At 32.6% G+C, this 20917-nt stretch overlaps 1 protein-coding gene across 10 annotated transcripts in view; it reads left to right on the top strand.

Moving 5' to 3' along the window:
* LOC106062952 (unconventional myosin-Va-like) overlaps positions 1–16321 on the top strand; it is a 99820-nt gene extending 83499 nt beyond the window's left edge. For 6 of the 10 annotated variants that reach the window (XM_056016983.1, XM_056016981.1, XM_056016985.1 and 3 more), the window contains 14 exons: positions 1536–1656; positions 2528–2545; positions 4505–4582; positions 5782–5875; positions 6723–6779; positions 7760–7909; positions 8713–8864; positions 10325–10414; positions 11363–11513; positions 12357–12499; positions 13212–13283; positions 13481–13566; positions 13763–13934; positions 15054–16321. In XM_056016983.1, coding sequence (XP_055872958.1) covers positions 1536–1656; positions 2528–2545; positions 4505–4582; positions 5782–5875; positions 6723–6779; positions 7760–7909; positions 8713–8864; positions 10325–10414; positions 11363–11513; positions 12357–12499; positions 13212–13283; positions 13481–13566; positions 13763–13934; positions 15054–15299 — 1630 coding nt within the window. In that variant the 3' untranslated portion in view covers positions 15300–16321. The remainder of the gene's footprint in view (positions 1–1535; positions 1657–2527; positions 2546–4504; positions 4583–5781; positions 5876–6722; positions 6780–7759; positions 7910–8712; positions 8865–10324; positions 10415–11362; positions 11514–12356; positions 12500–13211; positions 13284–13480; positions 13567–13762; positions 13935–15053) is intronic. The other 4 variants (XM_056016988.1, XM_056016991.1, XM_056016982.1 and 1 more) reach the window with 3 other exon arrangements.
* Positions 16322–20917: the final 4596 nt, after the last annotated feature.

Here is a 20917-nt window from a genome sequence, read left to right on the forward strand (position 1 = left end):
CTCTACCTTCCTCACTTATTACCTCTCTCATTCCCCTTCCCCTTTCTTTCTCTACCTTCCTCACTTATTACCTCTCTCATTCCCCTTCCCCCCTTCTTTCTCTACCTTCCTCAATTATTACCTCTCTCATTCCCCTTCCCCCCTTCTTTCTCTACCTTCCTCAATTATTACCTCTCTCATTCCCCTTCCCCCCCCCCCTTCTTTCTCTACCTTCCTCACTTATTTACACTCTCATTCCCCCCCCCCTTTTCTTTCTCTGCCTTTCTCATTCTCTTCTTTTTATTGTCGACTGGTTTTTCTCCATTTTTACCTTTCATTTTCTTTGTTCTCTCTACCTTACTTTCTCCACAATTATCTCCAATACACTCTCTTTACTTTACTTTCTCCCCATTATTTCCTTACTGCCTCTAATAACATTCTTCCCAATTATCACCCATTCTCTCTCTCTCTCTCCTTCATTCATATTCTCTTTCCCCTTCCTCTCCACCTCATTATCTCATTCTCCATGGCTGTGTATCTTACTGGTTCCTTATTCTCTCTACTAAATTTCTCCCTGTTATCTCACATTCTCTATACCCAGTCCATCTATCATCTCAGCTTCTCCCATTCTCTATATCCAGTCCATCTATCATCTCAGCTTCTCCCATTCTCTATATCCAGTTCATCTATTATCTCAGCTTCTCCCATTCTCTTACTCCCTCCTTCCCTCCCCTTATTTCCCATTTTCTCTTTACCTTACTCCTCCTTCATGATCTCTCTACTAGTCTCTGCATTTTAATACATAGCTTATATCAGCTCACTCTGTCTGTCTGGTAAAAAGTTTGAACATGGTTTTTTTCTTTCATTTCCCTATCTCGGATCAAGTTAAAACTTTGCACAATTATTCATTGAACTCAACAAGACATGAATCAATAAAAAAAATTAAACAATTAGTTAATTGATTTTTATTGAATAATTTTTTTGTTTGATCAATATAAGGGGACTTAATGAGAGATGCTCTGAAGGAACATCTGAAACATGTAAAACATTTTACAAACATGTGGATATGTACATGAATTTAATACCATCATTACGTTTTGAAAAGTTTTTTCTCCCACTTCCCATTCTCGGATCAAGTTGAAGTTTGCATAATTATTCATAGTTGATGACAATACACAAATCAATCCAAAAATTATCAGTTATCTCTCTCTCTCTCTCTGCTTTACTTTCTCCCCAGTTGATGAAATTAAACAATTAGTTTATCATTTAGTACTAATTAATTCATTTTGTTTTATATATTGCTGAAAGGGAGCTAAACCCTATAATTTTCAGATAAATGGCAGTAATTAGCAGTTGTTTCCGTTAAACAAGCTTTGCTTTTTTTTTTTTAAAATTTCTATTGCTTGTTTTTCTTTCTCTTTATCTCAGCTTCTCTCTTTTCTTTCTCCCTCATTCTCAGTCTACACCAAGTCATTTTATAAAGACATTCTTCCCAATTGGTTCTCTCGTTTCATAGAAAGTAGGCTCACTATTTTTGTGCATTGTTTGTGTCACAGATTGCTGCAGTCACAACTTGAGAAAACTGAGAAGGACATCAAGAAAAAGGAAAAACAATATGCAGCAGACATTGGGGAACTGAAGAAAGAAAATGACAGGCAGCAGAAGATAATAAGCCAGGTAATAGTTGGTCATCTCATCTTGCCAGTTTGTCAATCAATAAAACATTATACTTTTTTTTTATTGGATTGTAATTTTCCTTTCTATTTATACTAATTTTTTTTTAAATCAAGTTATTTGTGTTGCATTTAAATCAGTCATTATATAAAATGTCTCCTTCTTCTGTTGTGAATAGTTTGTTCTAAGTTGATTGGCTTAATTTAGTTAAAAGTTTTTTTGTTTTTTTTTTTTGTATAGCCCCATTTCTTCTCTGACAATTAGATATAATCATTTTCTTTAATTTATCTCACCAAAGTATGCAGGATAATCATACTCATTCTATGCCAGTAAAAAACAGCTATAAGAGAACACTTATTCCATTTGTTTGTACATTGTTAGGCTAAACCTGATGCTGCCAAAACTTAATGCACATATATATGCAGCTATTTTGTATGTACATCAGTACCCTCTCAACTTTTTTGTTCTGTAATGTGACCCACATACTACCCATTTTTTCTTCTTTATGGGAGTTGTCTGTCATTGCCCAAATTTCTATTTAAGTATCCCCTCTGCCAGCCTGGCACAGCCAGGGTAAGCTGTTACTGGAAATTGTTCATATCAGCTAGTGGAACTGTGTTGTTGTTCCAAATATTTAACATACCTTCATACTGGAACAACGTCAACTGGATATATCGAAACAATAGGTTTTATCTCTAGCCAGTTTTCCAAAGTTTTTGTAACTGGTCAAATTGCTTCGCACAAAGATTAGTGAAAGAATGTCTGATTACGTTTATGCTGTGTTACCTTATACATTATGTATCTGTTCAGTAACTTGATACTGACATTGACCTCTTTGTTTTAAATATTCATTGTAATCTTACCCACGTTTCAGCTTCGTCGTAAAAATCATGTAGGTAAAACCAGTACACACTAGTCTGGCTCACACTTTAACCCATTAACATTTGTCTATTGTTAGAAGATTTCTGATTGGCTGGTTTTTAATGAGGGGAAAAAAATAAAGAGGGTTGGGAGGTCCACTGACTCTGCATGTTACTTTGTACTTTACTGATGCATTACACAATTGATTTGAACTTTTCTTATTTCTTACATTTTGTTTGAGTAATATTTGTTTCTAAACCAATCTTCTGTTAACTTAGTTGCTTGTTTCAATCCTGTATCTATAACAGCACAGTAATGAAACATTGTCTTCTTAATCCAAAATTGAAATATGTCTACATTGCTTTTAATTTTGTTCCAGAAGCTAAAGAAATCTATAATTATCAATATCTCAAGAGATTCTGATATTGTCAGTGTTTATTAAGCCAGTTTTTTTATAGTTGCCCACTGATCTTGTACCAATTTCTTGAGTCTTGTCACTCTATCACTTTGAGTAGGGTTTACATTATGATATGCATTGTGTATTGTTATTTATAAGAAAGTTTTGACAGAAAAACCTTCAACCCCTCTTTAAGTATGACATCTATTTTGGGGTTATTGCTAGCATGGAATGCACTTTTGGCAGCATGGTGTGTGATCTTGTTAGGGTGAATTATGGCATTGTGCTGCATAGCATGATTCAGCATGTTTTTGACCACACAGTGAAAGGAGTGAATTCTGAGGGAGACTCCATAATTCCTTTTGTCTTCTTAACCCCCCCCCCCACCACCCCCTAAATAATTTAACAATTTAATCCTAGGCATGTTTCTCTACCAATCAACTGCTGAAAAGATGTGCTTATTTCTTTAGATCAAATTATCTTATCAGATCCAGAATTCAGCAACACTATAAACAGCTATTATAGTATTATGTGCTTCTAAGCATATTTCTTTTGACACATGTTTTTATAATAAATTAGTCAAGAAAGTAAAGTTTGCCTCATCTTGCAGTTCTATAATACTGATCAAAAGTAGATATTTATGCCTAAACCAGTGTTTGTTTTAGAGTCTTGCACATTATCTCTACATGAAGAATTGTCCTAATTGAAAAAACAAAATCATAATTAAGTTTAGACAACAATTCTAACAGCAAGGTAAAGTTGACTTCCTTTGCCACAACTGATAGTTAGACGTGACACAATGATGTCATGACATGTTCTGTTCTAAAACTGTTGCATCTAATTATGACTGAAGTTGCTCTTAATGAAGGAGTTATCTCACAACCTCTTAGTCAAGAACATTAATAGTAGCACTTCTTCCCGCTAAAACAACTCTAATAAAAGTTTCTTGATTTGGAATCATAGATGCTGATAAATCTTCATTCAATATAGAATGATCAAACAATCCCTAATCTAGTTACTTTGCATGTAAACATATGATAACCCATGTTGTTTTGAATGTATATAATCTAAATTTAAAACATACATTAAAATATTTTTTTTTCTATATGTAATTAAACAACAAATATTGGCCTAATCAAAATGCATATCCTTTATTACTACTATCGATTCATTAATGTGTTTTTTGTTTTTCTTTAGTTTCTTGATATCCGGTTGAGAACAGTAAAACATTATTTGTGATACATGAATTTTTTAAATTATACAAAGTAAAAATTTTTTAGAACGATTTATAATGAAATGACCACCATAACATGGCACATTTTTGGTTTCATTTTCATTTTGAATCAATGAATCATTTGGTTGTGAATCATGCATTCTAGGTAATTAATGATTGATTTTGTAAGTGTCCTTATCCTCGTTATGGATATTTTAATTTAACTTTTAATTTATATCTAGGAGTTTCATTAAATTTCAACATTTATCTTGCTTTAGGACGAATGAGTTTTCACCCCAGTGTTTATTAGTTTTACACTAGCATTCAATGAAATCTCAAGCATGTCAGACATGTTGTATTTGTATTATTTCTCTTATCAGAGTCTAAACTTGGGTCCTGAAGCCAAGATTGAAGCTACCATGCAGCATGAGATCACAAGACTTACATCTGAGAATCTGGTGAGCCTTTTTACCATTCAATGGCAACAACATTTGACTAAATATTTCATACTACACTGGTCTTATTGCTAGGTTTTTTTTCCTCTTTCTCTTATCAGCTTGCAAACTCTTTATGAGTGGTTGGGTAAAGATTTCAAAAGCACTTCTAACAAATTTCCTAGAAATTTGAAAGTTTAAATATATCTTTGAGAAAACAATTACTAGCTCATAGGTCGCCATTGAAAACTCTGGTTTCACCATTATAATTTTTAAAAATACAATCATCTTAAAATTAAATTTTCAACATGCTCTCAGCTGGTATTCCGGCACTCAACTCCTAATGTTTTCTTTGTATTCACTGAATAGTTGAATAGAGGCTAACATCTAACCACTTTGCCACCTTTCTTTTCTAGAACATAGCTAGACTTTAATAGAAAAACTTAATTGTTAATCTCATTGGAAAGATTCCTTGCAATCTTGTTTAAATAGAATGAATAAATAAATAGAATGAAAAATAATAGACCATCATCCCTTTCTTAAAGGAGGACACTTAATTAATTTTTATTTTACTTGCTTTTAAATGTAGTTTAATGTACTTTTGATTCTTCTTAAAGAATAACTAAATATGTAAACATAACATTAGAAACTTAAGCTTTTTCAAAAGCGTAATATAAACACCATTCGTTTATTTTTTATTTAAATAATATTAATGATTAAGACACTTGAAAAAACAACAACAGATGATTATGTTTTTATGATAAAAACCATTGTCTACTTTAGTCAATCTGTATAGTCAATGTTAATAATGACATTAGTCAAATAGAAAGTTCATAGAAATGATGATTTCTGGGTTTAAAACATTCCTAAGACCAAACTGGGACTTATGATTCCCTTTCATTATTTAGAAAATGATATACATATATATATATATATATATTTAAAAATGTATCATTATTGTAGCATTAAATTTTAAAATATATTAACTTTTAAAAATCTGATGGAGTTTTACGATGGATGGAAAGTAATTTGTGAGGACTGAATAGGGACGACATGACCTGAATAAGGACTTCAAACAGCAAGGATTTACTTTGTCTTAGAATCATGAACTCACTAAAAAGTGTTGGGTGTCACCTCATACACCTCAATAGTAAATAGTTCAATGTGTATGTATTCTACACTGATTGATGTCTTATCCCACAAAATTAACTGTGTGCTTGTAGGATCTCAGAGAATCAATGGACAAACAGTCAGATCAAATCAGGAAACTGAAGAAAATGTTGAAAGTTTATGCCAAGAAGCTGAAGGATGGAGAAGGTAAACATTGAGAATCTCTCGGGCATTTTGTTTTTTAAACCCTCTTCCAGCTTTATCTTTCATTTATGTCCTTCATTTAGAAATCACTCTGATACCTGTTCTAGTTTCATCTGGAAATATATTCTTTTCATGCTGGTCATGGGAAACAAGCATTCATGAAACCTGTTATAAAATTGGAAATTTTTTTTTTTAATTTACATATGATATTTTTGGATGTCAGTGATGGCTGGAACTGGGATCTGGAAATTTCCAGATGAAAGGGACAGTCATGGATTTTTTAAAAAATTTGCCATTCTTTTCTTTTATACCACTTTCTTTAAACAATTTCCAAAACTACTTAATTTTAACAGTTTTTGGGTTATGGATTTAATGAATCCAAGACTACAATATGGCTTAAAAAAATTTTTTGTATTTATGACTTGTAGCAGTCAGGGATGTTTTGGCTATAATGTGGCTGAGGTATGCTCCTGCACCAAGAGGCTACATAGTTAGAATCTTGGAGGTTTAGAATTGTATTCAGAATTTTGTTGATATCCCTCAGTCCAGCTAGTTCTTGTTGACAAAGAAAACACTGAGGGGCTAACCATATGAAATTCTTGATTAATTGTACATGTTCTCTAAGTCCTAACTTTTCAAAAGATCAATTTTAAATGATCATAGAATGTGAACTATTATATGGCTGATTATTAGGTTCACATTATTTGATCTTAGCTTATATGCATGTAATGAAAATGAAAAAACATCTTCTATCCACTGTAGCCTATTGAACATTGAACCTTTATTTTTTTTTTACTTCTGGTGTATGGTACAACTTAATTGTTTGTGTTGCCCTGTTTTGCATATCTAGGCTGGCCAGACAAGTGGAACTGGGTCAGGCCTTCTATGTCCGTCAGTTCAGATCTGGGTACTTTTGATTGTTGTGTCTAAGCTGTTCATTCTTCTCTATGTTGATAGCATTAGTTTTTTGTTTACCATTTACTTTTTTACTTCTGTTCACGTTTTTTGGTTTTTCTGTTTTCTTCATGTGCCTTCTAGTTGTTGAAGTTTAATATCAACAACTTTACAAACTTTTTCTCAGTGTTTGACTGTTCAGTAGTAGTGTAGAAGGATATCTTTATTATTTTTTTTAAGGGAGGGGTGGGGAGGTAATTTTTGTATTCGCATGAACTGAGGGGCCAGTGTTTAACTTCTAAGTCTCAAAAAAAACAACTTAATGTTCAACAAGTTTGTTTTTTAACCGATCCAGAGCATTTTTTTTTATTTTTACATTCTTTAAATATTTTCAATTTTGCCAACATATTCATTCCTCTCACTCCTAGGGACAATTTGAAGTATCTCTTGGTGTTGTTGCTATTGTTTTATCATCAGTACAAAAAAATATAGTAGAAAGAAATTGTAATGAAATTGGTTTTTGTAATTGTGCATTTGTTTTAGTTTTTGTATTCTCCTGTTTTAAACTGATACCCAGCTGTTATGTATTACTATAGTCTTGAATAAACTCAACATATCTTCTTATTTTTCATAGAAAATAGTCCTGATGGTTTATAATCATGAATAACAATCTTTTTTAAGAAAAAGATTCAACTTTTCTTTTTATAGTTAAGATTAAAAAAAAAGTGTTTAATTGCATTGCATTATGAATATTAGTACAAACTGTGCAATATTAATTAAAGGCTCTTACAAATATAATATATATAATGTAACTATATGATATTATATGGTGATTTAATATTGCTTGAAAACATTTGATTTTTTAAGAAATAATGTATGAAAGAAAAAAAACATGAATTTGAAACAATATTAAATGAAATGGATTAGGCAGCATGTTGTCTTCTGAAGAAGCATTCTGTTACCATTGTGTTATTTTGTTCTTTCATTGTTCAGCTGCAGAGATAGCTGCTGAGATTGAGAATGAAGAGAACACAACATCTACAGATGCTATAGCTACAGTCATCCACAGGGAGCGGTCCTACATGGGCATGCTGGAGTTTAAGAAGGAGGATGAAGGGGCATTAATCAAAAACTTAATTCAAGGTTAGCCTTTACATGGTTGAATTCTGCCCCTTTTATGGTCTCTTGAATGGAAATTAGTGATGGTGCTTTTAAAAGTAAAGTACCCCTTTCAGACCTTGCGATCTATAGGGCAGATCATCTGTTTCTGTGGCCCACAATTTAATGATGGTCCTAATGTCTTCAGCAAAATGACCAATCACCTTTACTTTTCTTCAACTAATGTCAGGTACCCATTAGAGCTGTGTGGATCCCCTAAAATCAAGAAATTTAAAATCTCAGTCTTCACCATTATTCGAACTCAGAACCTTCAGTTTGGAAGCCGAGCGTTTTACCACTTACCCACCCACCTCCAATGGTGCTTTTAGTTTTCCCTAATTACTTTTTCTGTTACTTTGCTGACATTACTCAGAGTCATGGTATACATGTCTGGAAAAAAACTTTTTCAAGCTAAATAATTTAGATAAATTGGAAGTGACTTGTTACCAAACCTTTGATGTTGAGGAGTTAGGCTATTTATTCATTTAACATGCTTAAACAGTTAGATAAATAATGTTTTAATTAATTTCAAATATCTCATGCCCTTCTTTGAATCAATGTGGAATCCAAGCTAGGAAGCATTAACTATTTATGTGAGCATCTATCCTGCTTGAGTGACGGTTGATAACAACGTATTAAATTTGTTTTTCTATAGCTCAGCATTTCTTAATATTTTTGTTCCAAAAAATAGTAATAATATGTCTAGTTGAAAAAATATATATTAGAGGGCCATAATAATAATATAATAATAAGATAAAATTTATATATTTTTTCTTTGTGCCTTTCAGATCTTAAGCCCAAGTTGGCATCTGGTCTGATCCCTGGCCTGCCTGCTTACATTTTGTTTATGTGTGTCAGACACACAGATTATGTCAATGATGATGAGAAGGTCAAGTCGCTACTGACAGCTACCATCAACGGAATCAAAAAAGTTGTGAAGGTAATTGAGAAATATATTCCATTAAACTCAAGCCCCTGTTATATTCCTAAATCTGGTGCCCCTAGTTTAAAAAGTTGTTTCACATCATATAAAGTCTTGTCATTGGGAAAACATCTAAGCCTTTTAAAAAGTAATTTTTCTTTTTATGTTTCTGGTCTGTCTATGGTATAACGTACATCTAAACTGTTGACCTTGCAAGGTATATTCATACTAACAAAGGGACCAGTAGTTCAAACAGTGGAACAAAATTTAAATATTGTAAAGCATGACTTCTGTGGAATGTGGCTAGACAAGGGGAGTGTACTGGGACATCAATGAGAGTCTATACATGGGATTGAATTAATTATTTGTTTATTGAGTTAATTAGGAACTTAATGGACTGAAAATAAAATTGGATGTCTCCTTGAAGGCTCCTGTTACTTTGAAGCAAATCTAATTTAATATTATTGTCTTTTTTTGGGGAGTTAAAAAAACAAATTTAGTACCTATAGTAATCTATATTTTCACTTATACTTCAAAATTCTTTTCATTTGAGTCCTGATCTTTTAAATGCTTTTAGCTTTTATTTTTTTTAATTAACTGAAAATAACGTGTGTAATATTTTTGTTTTTAGAAATATTTTTATTTCACACACACATAGTTTCCTCTTCTCTCTCTCTCTCTGTATATAAGGCTTCTTCTGTCTTAGGATACAATGGATGTGCCCAGCTAATTCTCTGGTGTTGGTTTCATCCACTTGAGATGGTTTCAAAATCTCCTGTGGCTAGAGTTTTATTCACATCTGGTAGTACCTCATTTATGTCTTACATTGCTATTGACTTGTTCCATGAAAAAAATAAAATCATTGCATACGATGTAGTGTAATATCACCTTCACCTATCCCTTAGTCTGTTGAACTGTTTGGGGCACCACACGAAATCTGTCAATCGTCTTTCTCCATTCCTCTCTGTCCTTTACCTTGGATAGGATCTCATTTAATAAATGGCAGGCCAGTCAAATCTTTTATGTTGTCTTCTCATCACTTTCTTCTTCCTGGTACTGTTCCTTGAAGGAAGGTCTTAGCGAGCCCTGAGGACCTTGTGATGTGGCCGAAGAGTTTAAGTTTTTTAACAGTGGTTAGCAGGTCGTTGTGGGGTCCAATTGCTGTATTAATCCTGTTTCTAATCTCTTCATTTGTGATGCAGTCTTTGTAAGTCTAAAATTTAATATAATATAATTTTAATGTCACAAACGACACAAAACATCCAACAATAAGAATTTCTCTAGTCAAAGTCATTTGCAACTTTTTTGTCCAGTGTAAAAATAAAAAGACCATTCAAAAGAAATGTATGATTGCTGCTAAATAGTTTAACATAGTCAACACTTCTGCAAAGGCTTATTTGAAATGTATGTTGTATATGAAATGTTGTATGTTGTATATGAAATGTTGTATGTTATATATGAAATGTTGTATGTTATAGCGTCACAGTGATGACCTGGAGAGGATCACATTATGGCTGGCCAACACCTGTAGACTGCTGCACACACTGAAACAGTACAGTGGAGAGAAAGTAAGTTGAACCCCTTCCCCCCAACTTGTTTTTTCCAAACATGTGTAAGAATCTAAAACTACCTGCTTCTATTGTACATTTGTTGTCAGCATGTGGTGAGAATGTGATGCTTAGTGCTATCAAATACCCTAATACAAATGGTGGTGAAATTGTTGAGACTTTTATAAATTTGTCTGACAATGTTTTCATAATAATATTGTTGTCATGGTATATTTGTCACTCAGCATATCATTCAATTACAACGAGGCCTTATATTAGGCTTTTCTAATCTGTTCATCAAAATTCTTATTCTACTTCCCAAGTTAAGCTAATTGAGATTTAAATCACACAAAACTATATCTCAATGAAACCAAACATTATTCATGCTAAAAGTAAAAAAAGTAACTCTACTGAGCAAATTATGTAAAAGTCATCTGTTTTTATGGCAGAAAGGGAATGAGGGTTTCCTGTGGCCAGCACTATGAACAACCACCATCCCTTTCCCCAACTAATGTTAGGTACCCATTAAAGTAAAGTGGACTCAGTGGTGAGGGGCATCCTAAGTTCACTGAGATTCAATCCCAAGACTCTGCAGTTCTGAAGCCAAGGGCCTCACTACTTAGCCACCATGCCCCCTAGTGATCTTAATTCACATTACTAAATTACAAATCAACTTTTAAAACAAGTTTGTGAAAACAATATTTCATCCCACAATCTTCTTGATGCGCTGCCAGCTTTCCAGTATCAACTAAATCTTACACATTTAGCTCAGTATAGCTACTTAGTGAATGTTTTTCTAGTTCCTAATAACATCACATCAACAAAGTAGTTTGATAGTTTAGAGTCTTCATTCCTTTTTTAATTAAGATTTTTAAACATTTCTGTGACATTCACACAAATAAATTTGTGAATATTGTTAATGCCAGCAATTGTTTTTTTAAGTCAAATAAATTATGATACATTCTTTAGCAATTCCAAAATGAGAACACCCCTAAACAAAATGAGCAGAGTCTACGGAACTTTGACCTCTCAGAGTACCGCCAGGTGTTCTCAGACTTGGCTGTGTGGAACTACCAAGCATTGATGAAACTAATGGAAGAGCTAATACAGCCAAATATAGGTGAGTGCAGTTCAATGTTGCTCAAAATTGGCTACTTGATGCCTTTTATTTTTTTAAATTATTGTATCAGTAGATAGTCATAAAGACACAGTACAAAGTTCCTCTTAGAGTGTGGGTGTAAAGAGTAATATTTTTTGTGTTTCTTCTGACTTGAAGACCTTTGATAAAAAAAATACACAAATCAGAATTTGTAGATTATAAAATTTGAGCTTGTGAAAACGTAGACATAGAAGTGAAATCATATGGCTCAAGGTAATTTACTTTTTGTTTTCACAAGACTTGGATTTAGATTTTTTTCATTCTATTATGTCATGGGCCATTTGTTTCAAGATTCTAGGATGGCTGTCTGTGGTATGTGCTCTTGACTGTCCTTTTGGTGGTCCCTGGTTCAAACCATGCCCACTGCCATTCCCTGCTGTTCTGTGGGAGGTTATGAGTTAGGATGTAATAGTCTTCATTTCTGAAGGAACATCCAAAACATTGGGCATGTTTATATCATTTTTTTTTGCACAGAAGTCTTCTATAAAACTAGAGAATTAAGCTTATTTGTATAAATTCATAATGTAGTTTATAAAAATATAATTCTTCAAGTGTTTTCAATAAAACTTTAGAAATTAAAGTTTGGTGGTCATTTAAAACTGAGTTTAAATTTAAGATTAGTTCTCTATTGAAATGCTGGTAATTTAACACAAATTTAATTATTAATTATTTTTTTGTTTTTTTTGGCAATAAAATACACCAAAAGTCATTGTTTACTTCTATATCTGATCTAGTTGGTGACAATTATTACTGCACAATGTTTGATACTAGAACTTTAATCACTCATTTTCTTTCCATGTTTAGTTCCTGCCATTCTTGAGCATGAAGCCATAGCTGGTCTGACAGCTAGTAAACCCTCTGGCCTGCGAGGCCGGTCCTCCAGCAATGCCAGGGAGTTGGAAGATGGGAAGGATTCCCAGCATGCACTGGATGCTCTCATGAGAACAGTAAGGAAATTGATAGAATTATGTGTTACGTTTCTTGAATATGCCCAGTATATATTTGTGTGGGTATAATAATCAAAACATGCTTAATAAATAGAACCTATTAATAAATTATTTGAAATGAATTATTCACAGTCTACTTATCATCAGTAATGCTCGTTCTTAACATAGCTTATGACAGAGCCACCTATCTTGCATCTGTTCTACAAGACTAACAATTAATGCTCCCTTACTTCAATATCACCTTAGTAACACACACTCCACAATATAGACCAAATTGGTTAATAAGTTAACTTGAGGGAACAAAACATGAACTTGCCAAAGGAATGTTATTGGTGTGGAAAGTGCAGCTGTCACAGGTCACCATGTCTATATGTAATTCTTCTAGATCTACTGATTAAAATGTGCAACACACTTGTGTGTCTACAGAGATATTGCTACATTGTGGCACCACTATGTGTCAGAATCAATAAAAAATGTAATTTGAATTTTCTTAAGTAATGTTTGTGTGTCTAGTGTAAATATTCCCTCACTTGAAGTCAAACATTTCTAAAGGTTTATCCATTATGAAGTTTTTACAATTATAATACAGTACTTGTGTAATCTATAATTTTACAATACAATTTAGAAAACCGAATTGAGTACATGGTTTTTAATGTGTAATTTGATCAATGCTTCAGTAAATATATCAAATAGCATGCTTCAAATGTTGCAGCTGAACAGTTACATGAGGATAGTCAAGCAACATGCTGTGGACCCAGAGTTGGTGAAACAAATATTTAGACAGGTAAATATGTTTCACACAACTGCTTCTTTTCAGAACTTTTTTTCCCCCGTTTATCTGGTTGTTCAAGTTGTTTTTTTAAATAACTAATGATAGTCAGTTTATTTGTCAATATTGTTCTTCGTACTTGTTACTAATGAATAAACATTTCAGGCAAAATTCATAAAAAAATTTTTAACTGTATCGAAACTGTTCCTCAGCTGTTTTATTTCCTTTGTGCTGGCGCACTGAACAACCTACTGCTAAGGAAGGACATGTGTAATTGGTCAAAAGGAATGCAGATAAGGTAATTGGTCTTAAGTTATGAAGTTATGTTTGTGCTGTGCTGATTCACAGTAGGTGTTCCCCCCATAATCTCTATGATTTGTTGCTGTTAGTTTATCTATTTTCACTTATTGAATGCAAGTATTGTCCTTGTTGATTTTTTTTTTGCATTCTATGTTATTGTCACACCTCATTTATTCTTCCATCTTGGGTATCAGGTATAACTTGAGCCACCTAGAGCAGTGGCTCAGGGACAACAATCTCCATGAGTTTGGGGCCCAGGCAGCCCTGGAACCCATCATCCAAGCCTCTCAGCTGTTGCAAGCCCGCAAGACAGACTCTGATGTGGACAGTGTTTGTGATATGTGTTCTAAGCTGACCACAGCTCAGGTAAGATGACTACAGAATTGTCTTATTAGTTTGATTTAACCTGTCATCTATAGGTAAAGAGTAAAGTCCCATTTCAGACCTTGCTATATGGAGGCTAGTTGATGTAAAGTTCATGTTTCTATGGCTGACAATTAACAAGGGTTGTCATGTAGCTAGCTCATAACCAACTGCCTTTACTTTCCTTAACTAATGTCACGTACCCATTTGAGTTGAGTGGTTTCAGAGGCACTCTAAAAAAAAATCCAGAACTAGTCTTCACCAAGTGTTGGAAACCAAGGGCTTTACTTTTCAGCCACTACCCCCCACTTCCCCACCCCATCCATCAGCTTAAGATCAACTTTATTCTATACAAATGTTAAACATTAAAGGGGCACGACATGACCTAAATTGTGCTGATGTGCCTAAACTCAAACTTAAACATTAAGCACTAGACTAAAGCTTTGACTTGTGATAGTATAAGATGTTAACTTTCCCCTGAAAATTACAAAGCTATGGTTGGATGACATTGAAAGAAGTAATATGATTATTATTATATTATTAAGTTGTAAAATTCTAATAAAGCCAAGCTTTACTTTCTTTTACAAAGGTGTCTTTTGAACAAGAACATTAGTGTTTGTAAATACCATTATAATTTGGAGTTTGATAGACTAGTGAGATAAATATTTTCTTGAAGTGATTTCAATTACCTTTAAAATTACAACAACAAAAAAAAAAGAAAAATGATGTATCTGGTTAGGATTGCTGTTAAAATATGAGCATACAAACATTTTAAAGTTATTTTTTGTAAACATATTTTTTAAATTTAAGTGAAAACATAAGGGATATTTCTTACATTGTTAACTTCATAACAAGTAATTAGCTTTGACAACTTTTTGAGGTCATGCATGGGCCATATCTCATGTTGTAATGGTCAAAAATAAAGAAGACATTGTCTTCAAGTCTAAAGATTAGGAAAGTGTTTTTATTGAACTGCACAGACTCGCTGTAACATGCTTGTTGAGTTGCTTGCAAAGTTCAGAATCAAATTTTTATTTCTTTTGTTTGTGTTGTTTTGTTTTTTTTAATAAAAAAAAAGGCGTTAAATAATAATGTTAATAATTTTTTCTTCTTCGCCTGCAGATTGTTAAAATTCTCAACATTTACACCCCGGTGGATGAGTTTGAGGAGCGAGTGCCAGTGGCGTTCATCCGCAAGATTCAGTCCAAGTTGAAAGAGAGGGAGGAGCAAGGCACCGCTAGCAACACCCTACTTCTAGATACCAAATACTCCTACCCTGTCACGTTCCCCTTCAACCCCAGTTCTGTTGCACTGGAGACGATAACAGTCCCAGAACAGTTGCATTTAGGTTTCTTGATAAAACATTAAACAAAAAATGGAAGGGCACAAGACGGGTGGGAGAGGGGTAGCCGCTGGGTGTTTTGTTGAATGTGAGGCTGCGATACGATGCTATGGACAGTTTTCTTAGTCGAAAATAGTTGTTTGTTTTTTTTTAGATATATATATATATATATAATAGAATTATTTTCTAGCATGTTTCAGTACTGTGTTAAAATGAGAAAATTTGTAAAGATAATCAAATGTTTTAATATATTTCTTTGTAAAAAAAAAATTACTCGTATGTACATTGTGAAACAGAACAACATGATCAAAGTAAGCAGTTCACAATTTAGCCAATGGAACTGATTTGTTCTTCTTTTCTCTGCCATTATAAAAAGACTTGAAATGGATTAGTTGATGATAATTATGCATACATCTTGTGCATTTGTGGTGAGCTATTTCCTTCCAAAACAAATGTTTAGTATTTTGTTTGTTTTGTTTCTCTGTGAGAAGTCTTTCTTGTGGTGAGCTGCACTGACATGGGTTCACTTTGCTTTACTCTGCCTCTTAAAGAGAAGGCAGCTATTCAATGGAAATAGTAGGGGAGCTAAGTTTCAACCGCCCAGGTTGTGGTCTTTTTAAGCCAAAGGTTATCCTCCAGTTAACTAGGATTATCTTTGTTATGAAAAATGTTCAAAACTGATGTAGAATAGAGTCAGAAGCTGAACACCTTTAAGTCAAGGGAAGTAATTGTTTGTTTTTTTTTTGTCCTGCTTCTCTCCCTTAACCAGCTGACTGGTATATTCCAAAGTTCAATGTATTCATGTAGAATTCATATAGACAAGATTTTGATTTCTCTTACTGCTTATGTTTTTATGTAGTTTTTTTTTAAATTGGTGGGAGATCAAACTTAAGAAACTCTTTTATACCCTGGTAAATTTGTACAGGATTTTCTTCCTTTCTGTTTAGATTTCCCAAAGAGTCCTATATCCAAAGAAATAGAAGTTTGTTCTATTCGCAGCGAGGAAATATAATTAACACTGCTACTTACACTAATATATAACATTAAAGAAAGGAAACTTCTAGTGTAAGAAATAGTTCATGCCACAGTAACAGAATAGTCAAAGTCTATGTACTTTAGAAGATCAATAACATGATGGAGATTGAATTAGCTCCCGTGTGCTGTAAATAAATGAACCATTTGTACCTCAACATTTCTTCTTGTTATTTGTAGTTGTTGTTTTTTTTTTCAAGTTATGTTTCAGTTCACTAGTTAAGTTTGACATTTTAATTATTCTCTCCCTTTCCTCCTAGATTTTTGTTTATATAATGGCAGAGAAGCTACTTCCTTTAAATTACAGAATTGAGGGCAAAGAAAGTCCAAATCTAAACTCAAGTGTGTATTTGGGTGAATGCGTTATTGTTGTTTTTGTTGTTCAGGTCAAGAGCAGGCCATATTTGTTTAAGCACAACATACTGATATTTAGTCTCTTACCTAGAGACTTGAAGTGTACAAAGAATGAACAAATATTTTGTTTTCTTTTCTTAAAAATTGGATTAAATCAGTTATGTCATTTAACTATTTTTTTTTTAATTACAGAGCTTCAAATATATGTCTCATTGGGGTTAGAGTTCTTTAATTATTTGTTGGGTTTTTGCTTCAACTTATATAAAATATGAACACCATTGTTGGATTTTTAAAAAAAAAGGCTTCTTGCAAAAATATAATGTGAACCTATTACTAAAAAATGTGTACTTCACACTATTTGGATTTTTTTCTTCTTTGTCAAATTGATTTTTCTGTTAAAACCTTAATAAATATTGCAATTATTTATAGAAGGTTCTAAAATTAATTTAAAGTTTATCCCCAAGAACTGTAGCTTCTCTCACCATTCTTTGGTCTTGCCTACAAAGAATAACAAAATGTAATGCTATTGATGTCTTTCAAATGGCTAGTTCATTTAGTTCACTGCCGCCTTGGAAAATTAAACCTTATTCTGAATTGTCTGCTGCTCCCCTGTTTCCACTTAACCAACACTGGACACACTTGACAGCCCATGTTGTATGTTGATTTAATTGAAGAGCATGTCAAGGCAAGAAATATGCTCTGTTTCTTTTTTTAGCTGCATTTTTTTTTTTATTGCTGTTGTTTTCTGTTTTCTTAAAGAAGCAAAAATTACCAAGAACATCAAAATTTTTCATTTTATTCCAACAAACTTTTTTGAATTTATTAAAATAGTTCATTGTTGTTATTGGGTCTTATTGATTATTTTACTTGTAAATGACTGCAACATATTCCACAAAAGCCTTTATAGTTGATGGCCAATGACTTTTTTTGTTGTTGTTTTTTTTTACTATGTATCCTATTTTGATTTGTGTACAGAGTTGATAATTTCTGAACGTTACTAAAAGGTCTCGTAGACAAGGCTTCATATTGCTTTTACAAATCAGTTCCAATTCAGCCTTGATATGTCTAATAACATAAACACAACTTGCTTAGATGGAACTAACCTTAAACTATTATGGTGTTCCTGTGTAAATAACTTGGATATAATAAGGAATGACTGTATTTAATGAAATAAAATTGCAATATACCCACCTGGCAAAGATGACTGTGATAAAAGTTTGAATGTTTTGGAGTCATATAGTGGGCAAAACTGTGGACTAGAGATTGTTTCTGGCCTGTCATAAAGTATTTTGACTTTAGATTAATCTAGAGTTTATTGACTGTTGACACTAATACAGATACACTTAGTTTGCCCAAAGCTTTTTTTATAGTTAAAGTCAGTCACTATAGCAAATTAAAACCTTTAATATGAATTTTTTTTTTTATGTTAATCATTTAATTTTATCTTGCATTGCATTAGCTATAAAACGAATAGTCATTTTCATTATTGCTTGCTTGCTATAATTTTTTATTTTAAACATTGACTGCCCGCATAGTTGACATAAGGTCACTTATTTGCTGTGCTTAAACAGACATTAAATTGGTGTAAGGTTGAAGAGAACTCTTCCTTACTGGGCTGTGTCCACCTAAACAGAATCGGAAATTGAAGACTTTTAGTTTGTGTGCACTGTTTCAATTTTTTTTTATTGTGACTTGTTCAATGTTTTGATATCAAATTATGATAATAGAAATAGTTCAGACTGTGGTATTTTTTAAATTTAGTGTAGCTATTCATAAAACTTAATTATTAGTCTGGTTAAACCTGTTCGGTCAAGAAATGAGTATATTAGAATATAGATAAAATTATAGAAACATTGTTTACTTAATTGTCCAGAAATTTAAACGACACTTTTGTGGTACCAATTAGACTCTAGCTAGTGTTTACATAATTGAACATATTTGACATCGTCCAGTGTTGACATAGCTTTAATACTTTAGATATTGTAACAACTTTCTAACATTTATTCCATAAGTTCTTTTTAAATTATCTCACTTTTAGAAGCGTGTACTTTTTATTTTATACCGTATCTCAATAGCAGTGACTTTATAGTAGAAGATACAGCTCATGTACTTATTAATTAATGTTGATTAATATTAAGTGCGCATGCACAAGTATGCTTGTGGTTAAATGTAACTTATAAGAGAACAAAGACTACGGTCATTTAAAAATTGTGAAAAAAAAGTTGCAGGGTTTGCAGAAAAAAACACAACCATATTTCATATTGTATTTGTAAAATTTTGAACTTTGTTGTTCAATTTTATTGGCTTATTTATTATAAAGCTGTTTAGTTATAGTTCCTTCAAAACTATCTAGATTATTTTGAGCTTTACTCAGTCAAATGTTATATGTGAATTGTTTTTTCTCTCAGAGAGACTGTTACATACTCAAAGACCACAGCAGGATAAAACCTCATTCTATTGTACTTTAAGAATGGCCTTGACTAGTTTAGCATTAGAGAAACTATAAAGGTCAAAATTCTCACCAGTTTTTGTTTTTTTTTTAACTAGATGATATTATAAACTTTGGATATAAACCAAATTAACAGTATTTCGTCTTGTTTTTTTTTCTTTTAGTTTAATATGAAAGAATTTGAAGGCAAATGTCAAGTAGTTTGACAACTAAATACTAGATCAATGCTAGGATTAAACAAAAGCAGTGAATGACAGGCTATTCAAAATAAATATGATATAATGAAGTTTCACTTTGTTTTCTTCAGTGTCATTCTATTCCTGAGTTGAGCCTACATTGTATATATATCTGTACATTCTTTCTGTTTCCAATTTCTTTCCTATGGGGACTGTGTCTTCCCATCATTCCATTGGTCAAGTGTTGTGATCATCTCCTCCTGACCCTCTACGTTGTGCTTTGAACTTTTTTTTTTTTTTACAGTTACATTTTGTTGTATGTAAAGTGTTTTAAAATGTTAACAATATTGTGTAGAGTAGATACTAGAAATGAAGACGTTAAGGTGACTGCAGTGGGAGGTCCAATTGGTTGTTTTTAAGTGAACATGGTATAGTTGTGTTTTTAAATGAAACTGATATAGTGCAAACTTGATTTCTCAAAATTTCAAAACTTTTACTCATTATTTTCATTCTTTTTTTTAGAACTCCCATATTTATGTGTGTTTGTTTAGTTGTGCTAGATGTCTGTGCTATTTATTAAAACGTATGCATACATATATTTATATATAAATAATTTGAACTTGTATCTATTCTTCCATCAAAGCTTGTTTGTTGCTAACTGTATCTACTCTGATTTAATGCATTCAGCTGTATCAATTATAGACTTTCAATTGTTGGGGCTGTATTCATTTCTATTCTTACAGTGTTAACATCTTAGAAAGAAATGTCAGAACTTTGTCATGTAGTTCAGTGTTGATGTTTATATTGTCATTCCTACAATCATGTTAGAAATACAACTGTATGCTGTCATTTATTGGCCTTAGTCAAATGTGTATTTTTTTCTCTAGGTTTGTGCACAAAAATTCCTTGCACAAATTTAAATTTTTCTAGGACACCCTCCAATTTATTTTTTGTTTTGAAATTTAATAATTATGAAATGTACAAAGAAAAGGGGGAAGCCAAAATTAACTTTTTTTTTTTTCAATGACTTTTTGTGAAGGCAAAAGGTTGTTTGACTCTTTGTAGATCTCAATCTAAATGTTGTGATTTGATTGTTACATCGAAGTTTGTTGTTTTAAGTAACATTTCCTGGTTAACACAATGTCATCAACTTAATGCTATGGCTCTGTGTGACAGTATATTTAGTTATACATATTATGTTGGATGCTGGCCTTGTTTGGACCTTGTAGAATCTAAAAATAAACATTTTTAAAACATGGGAACCAGCTCTTGTGTGTTATTCTACTGATGTTTGGACTGCTGCCTGGGCGTGCGGTATGCACGCTGGAATGCCATTAGGTTGTCTCGAAGGTCCACGGTTCACATACTTCCCGCTGTCATCCCCCGTTGTCCTGCTGGAAGTTTTAGAATTATATTCAACTCTGAGGGAACATCAGAAACATGTTGAACATTTTACAAACAAATATTGTTTACATTTAGAAGTCATTGTTACTGGTAGTAAATTTAGACATGAAAATATGCAAATATTATCAATGAAAAGGACGAATGTGAGTAAATCTAGAAGTACTGCTTACACTGGTATATGCGTGTAGTTTCATTACTGATTTTGGTCTGCGAATGAAAAACTGAATCA

Source organism: Biomphalaria glabrata, chromosome 18 (genome assembly GCF_947242115.1).
Source record: "Biomphalaria glabrata chromosome 18, xgBioGlab47.1, whole genome shotgun sequence".
Taxonomy (NCBI): Eukaryota; Metazoa; Mollusca; class Gastropoda; family Planorbidae; genus Biomphalaria; species Biomphalaria glabrata.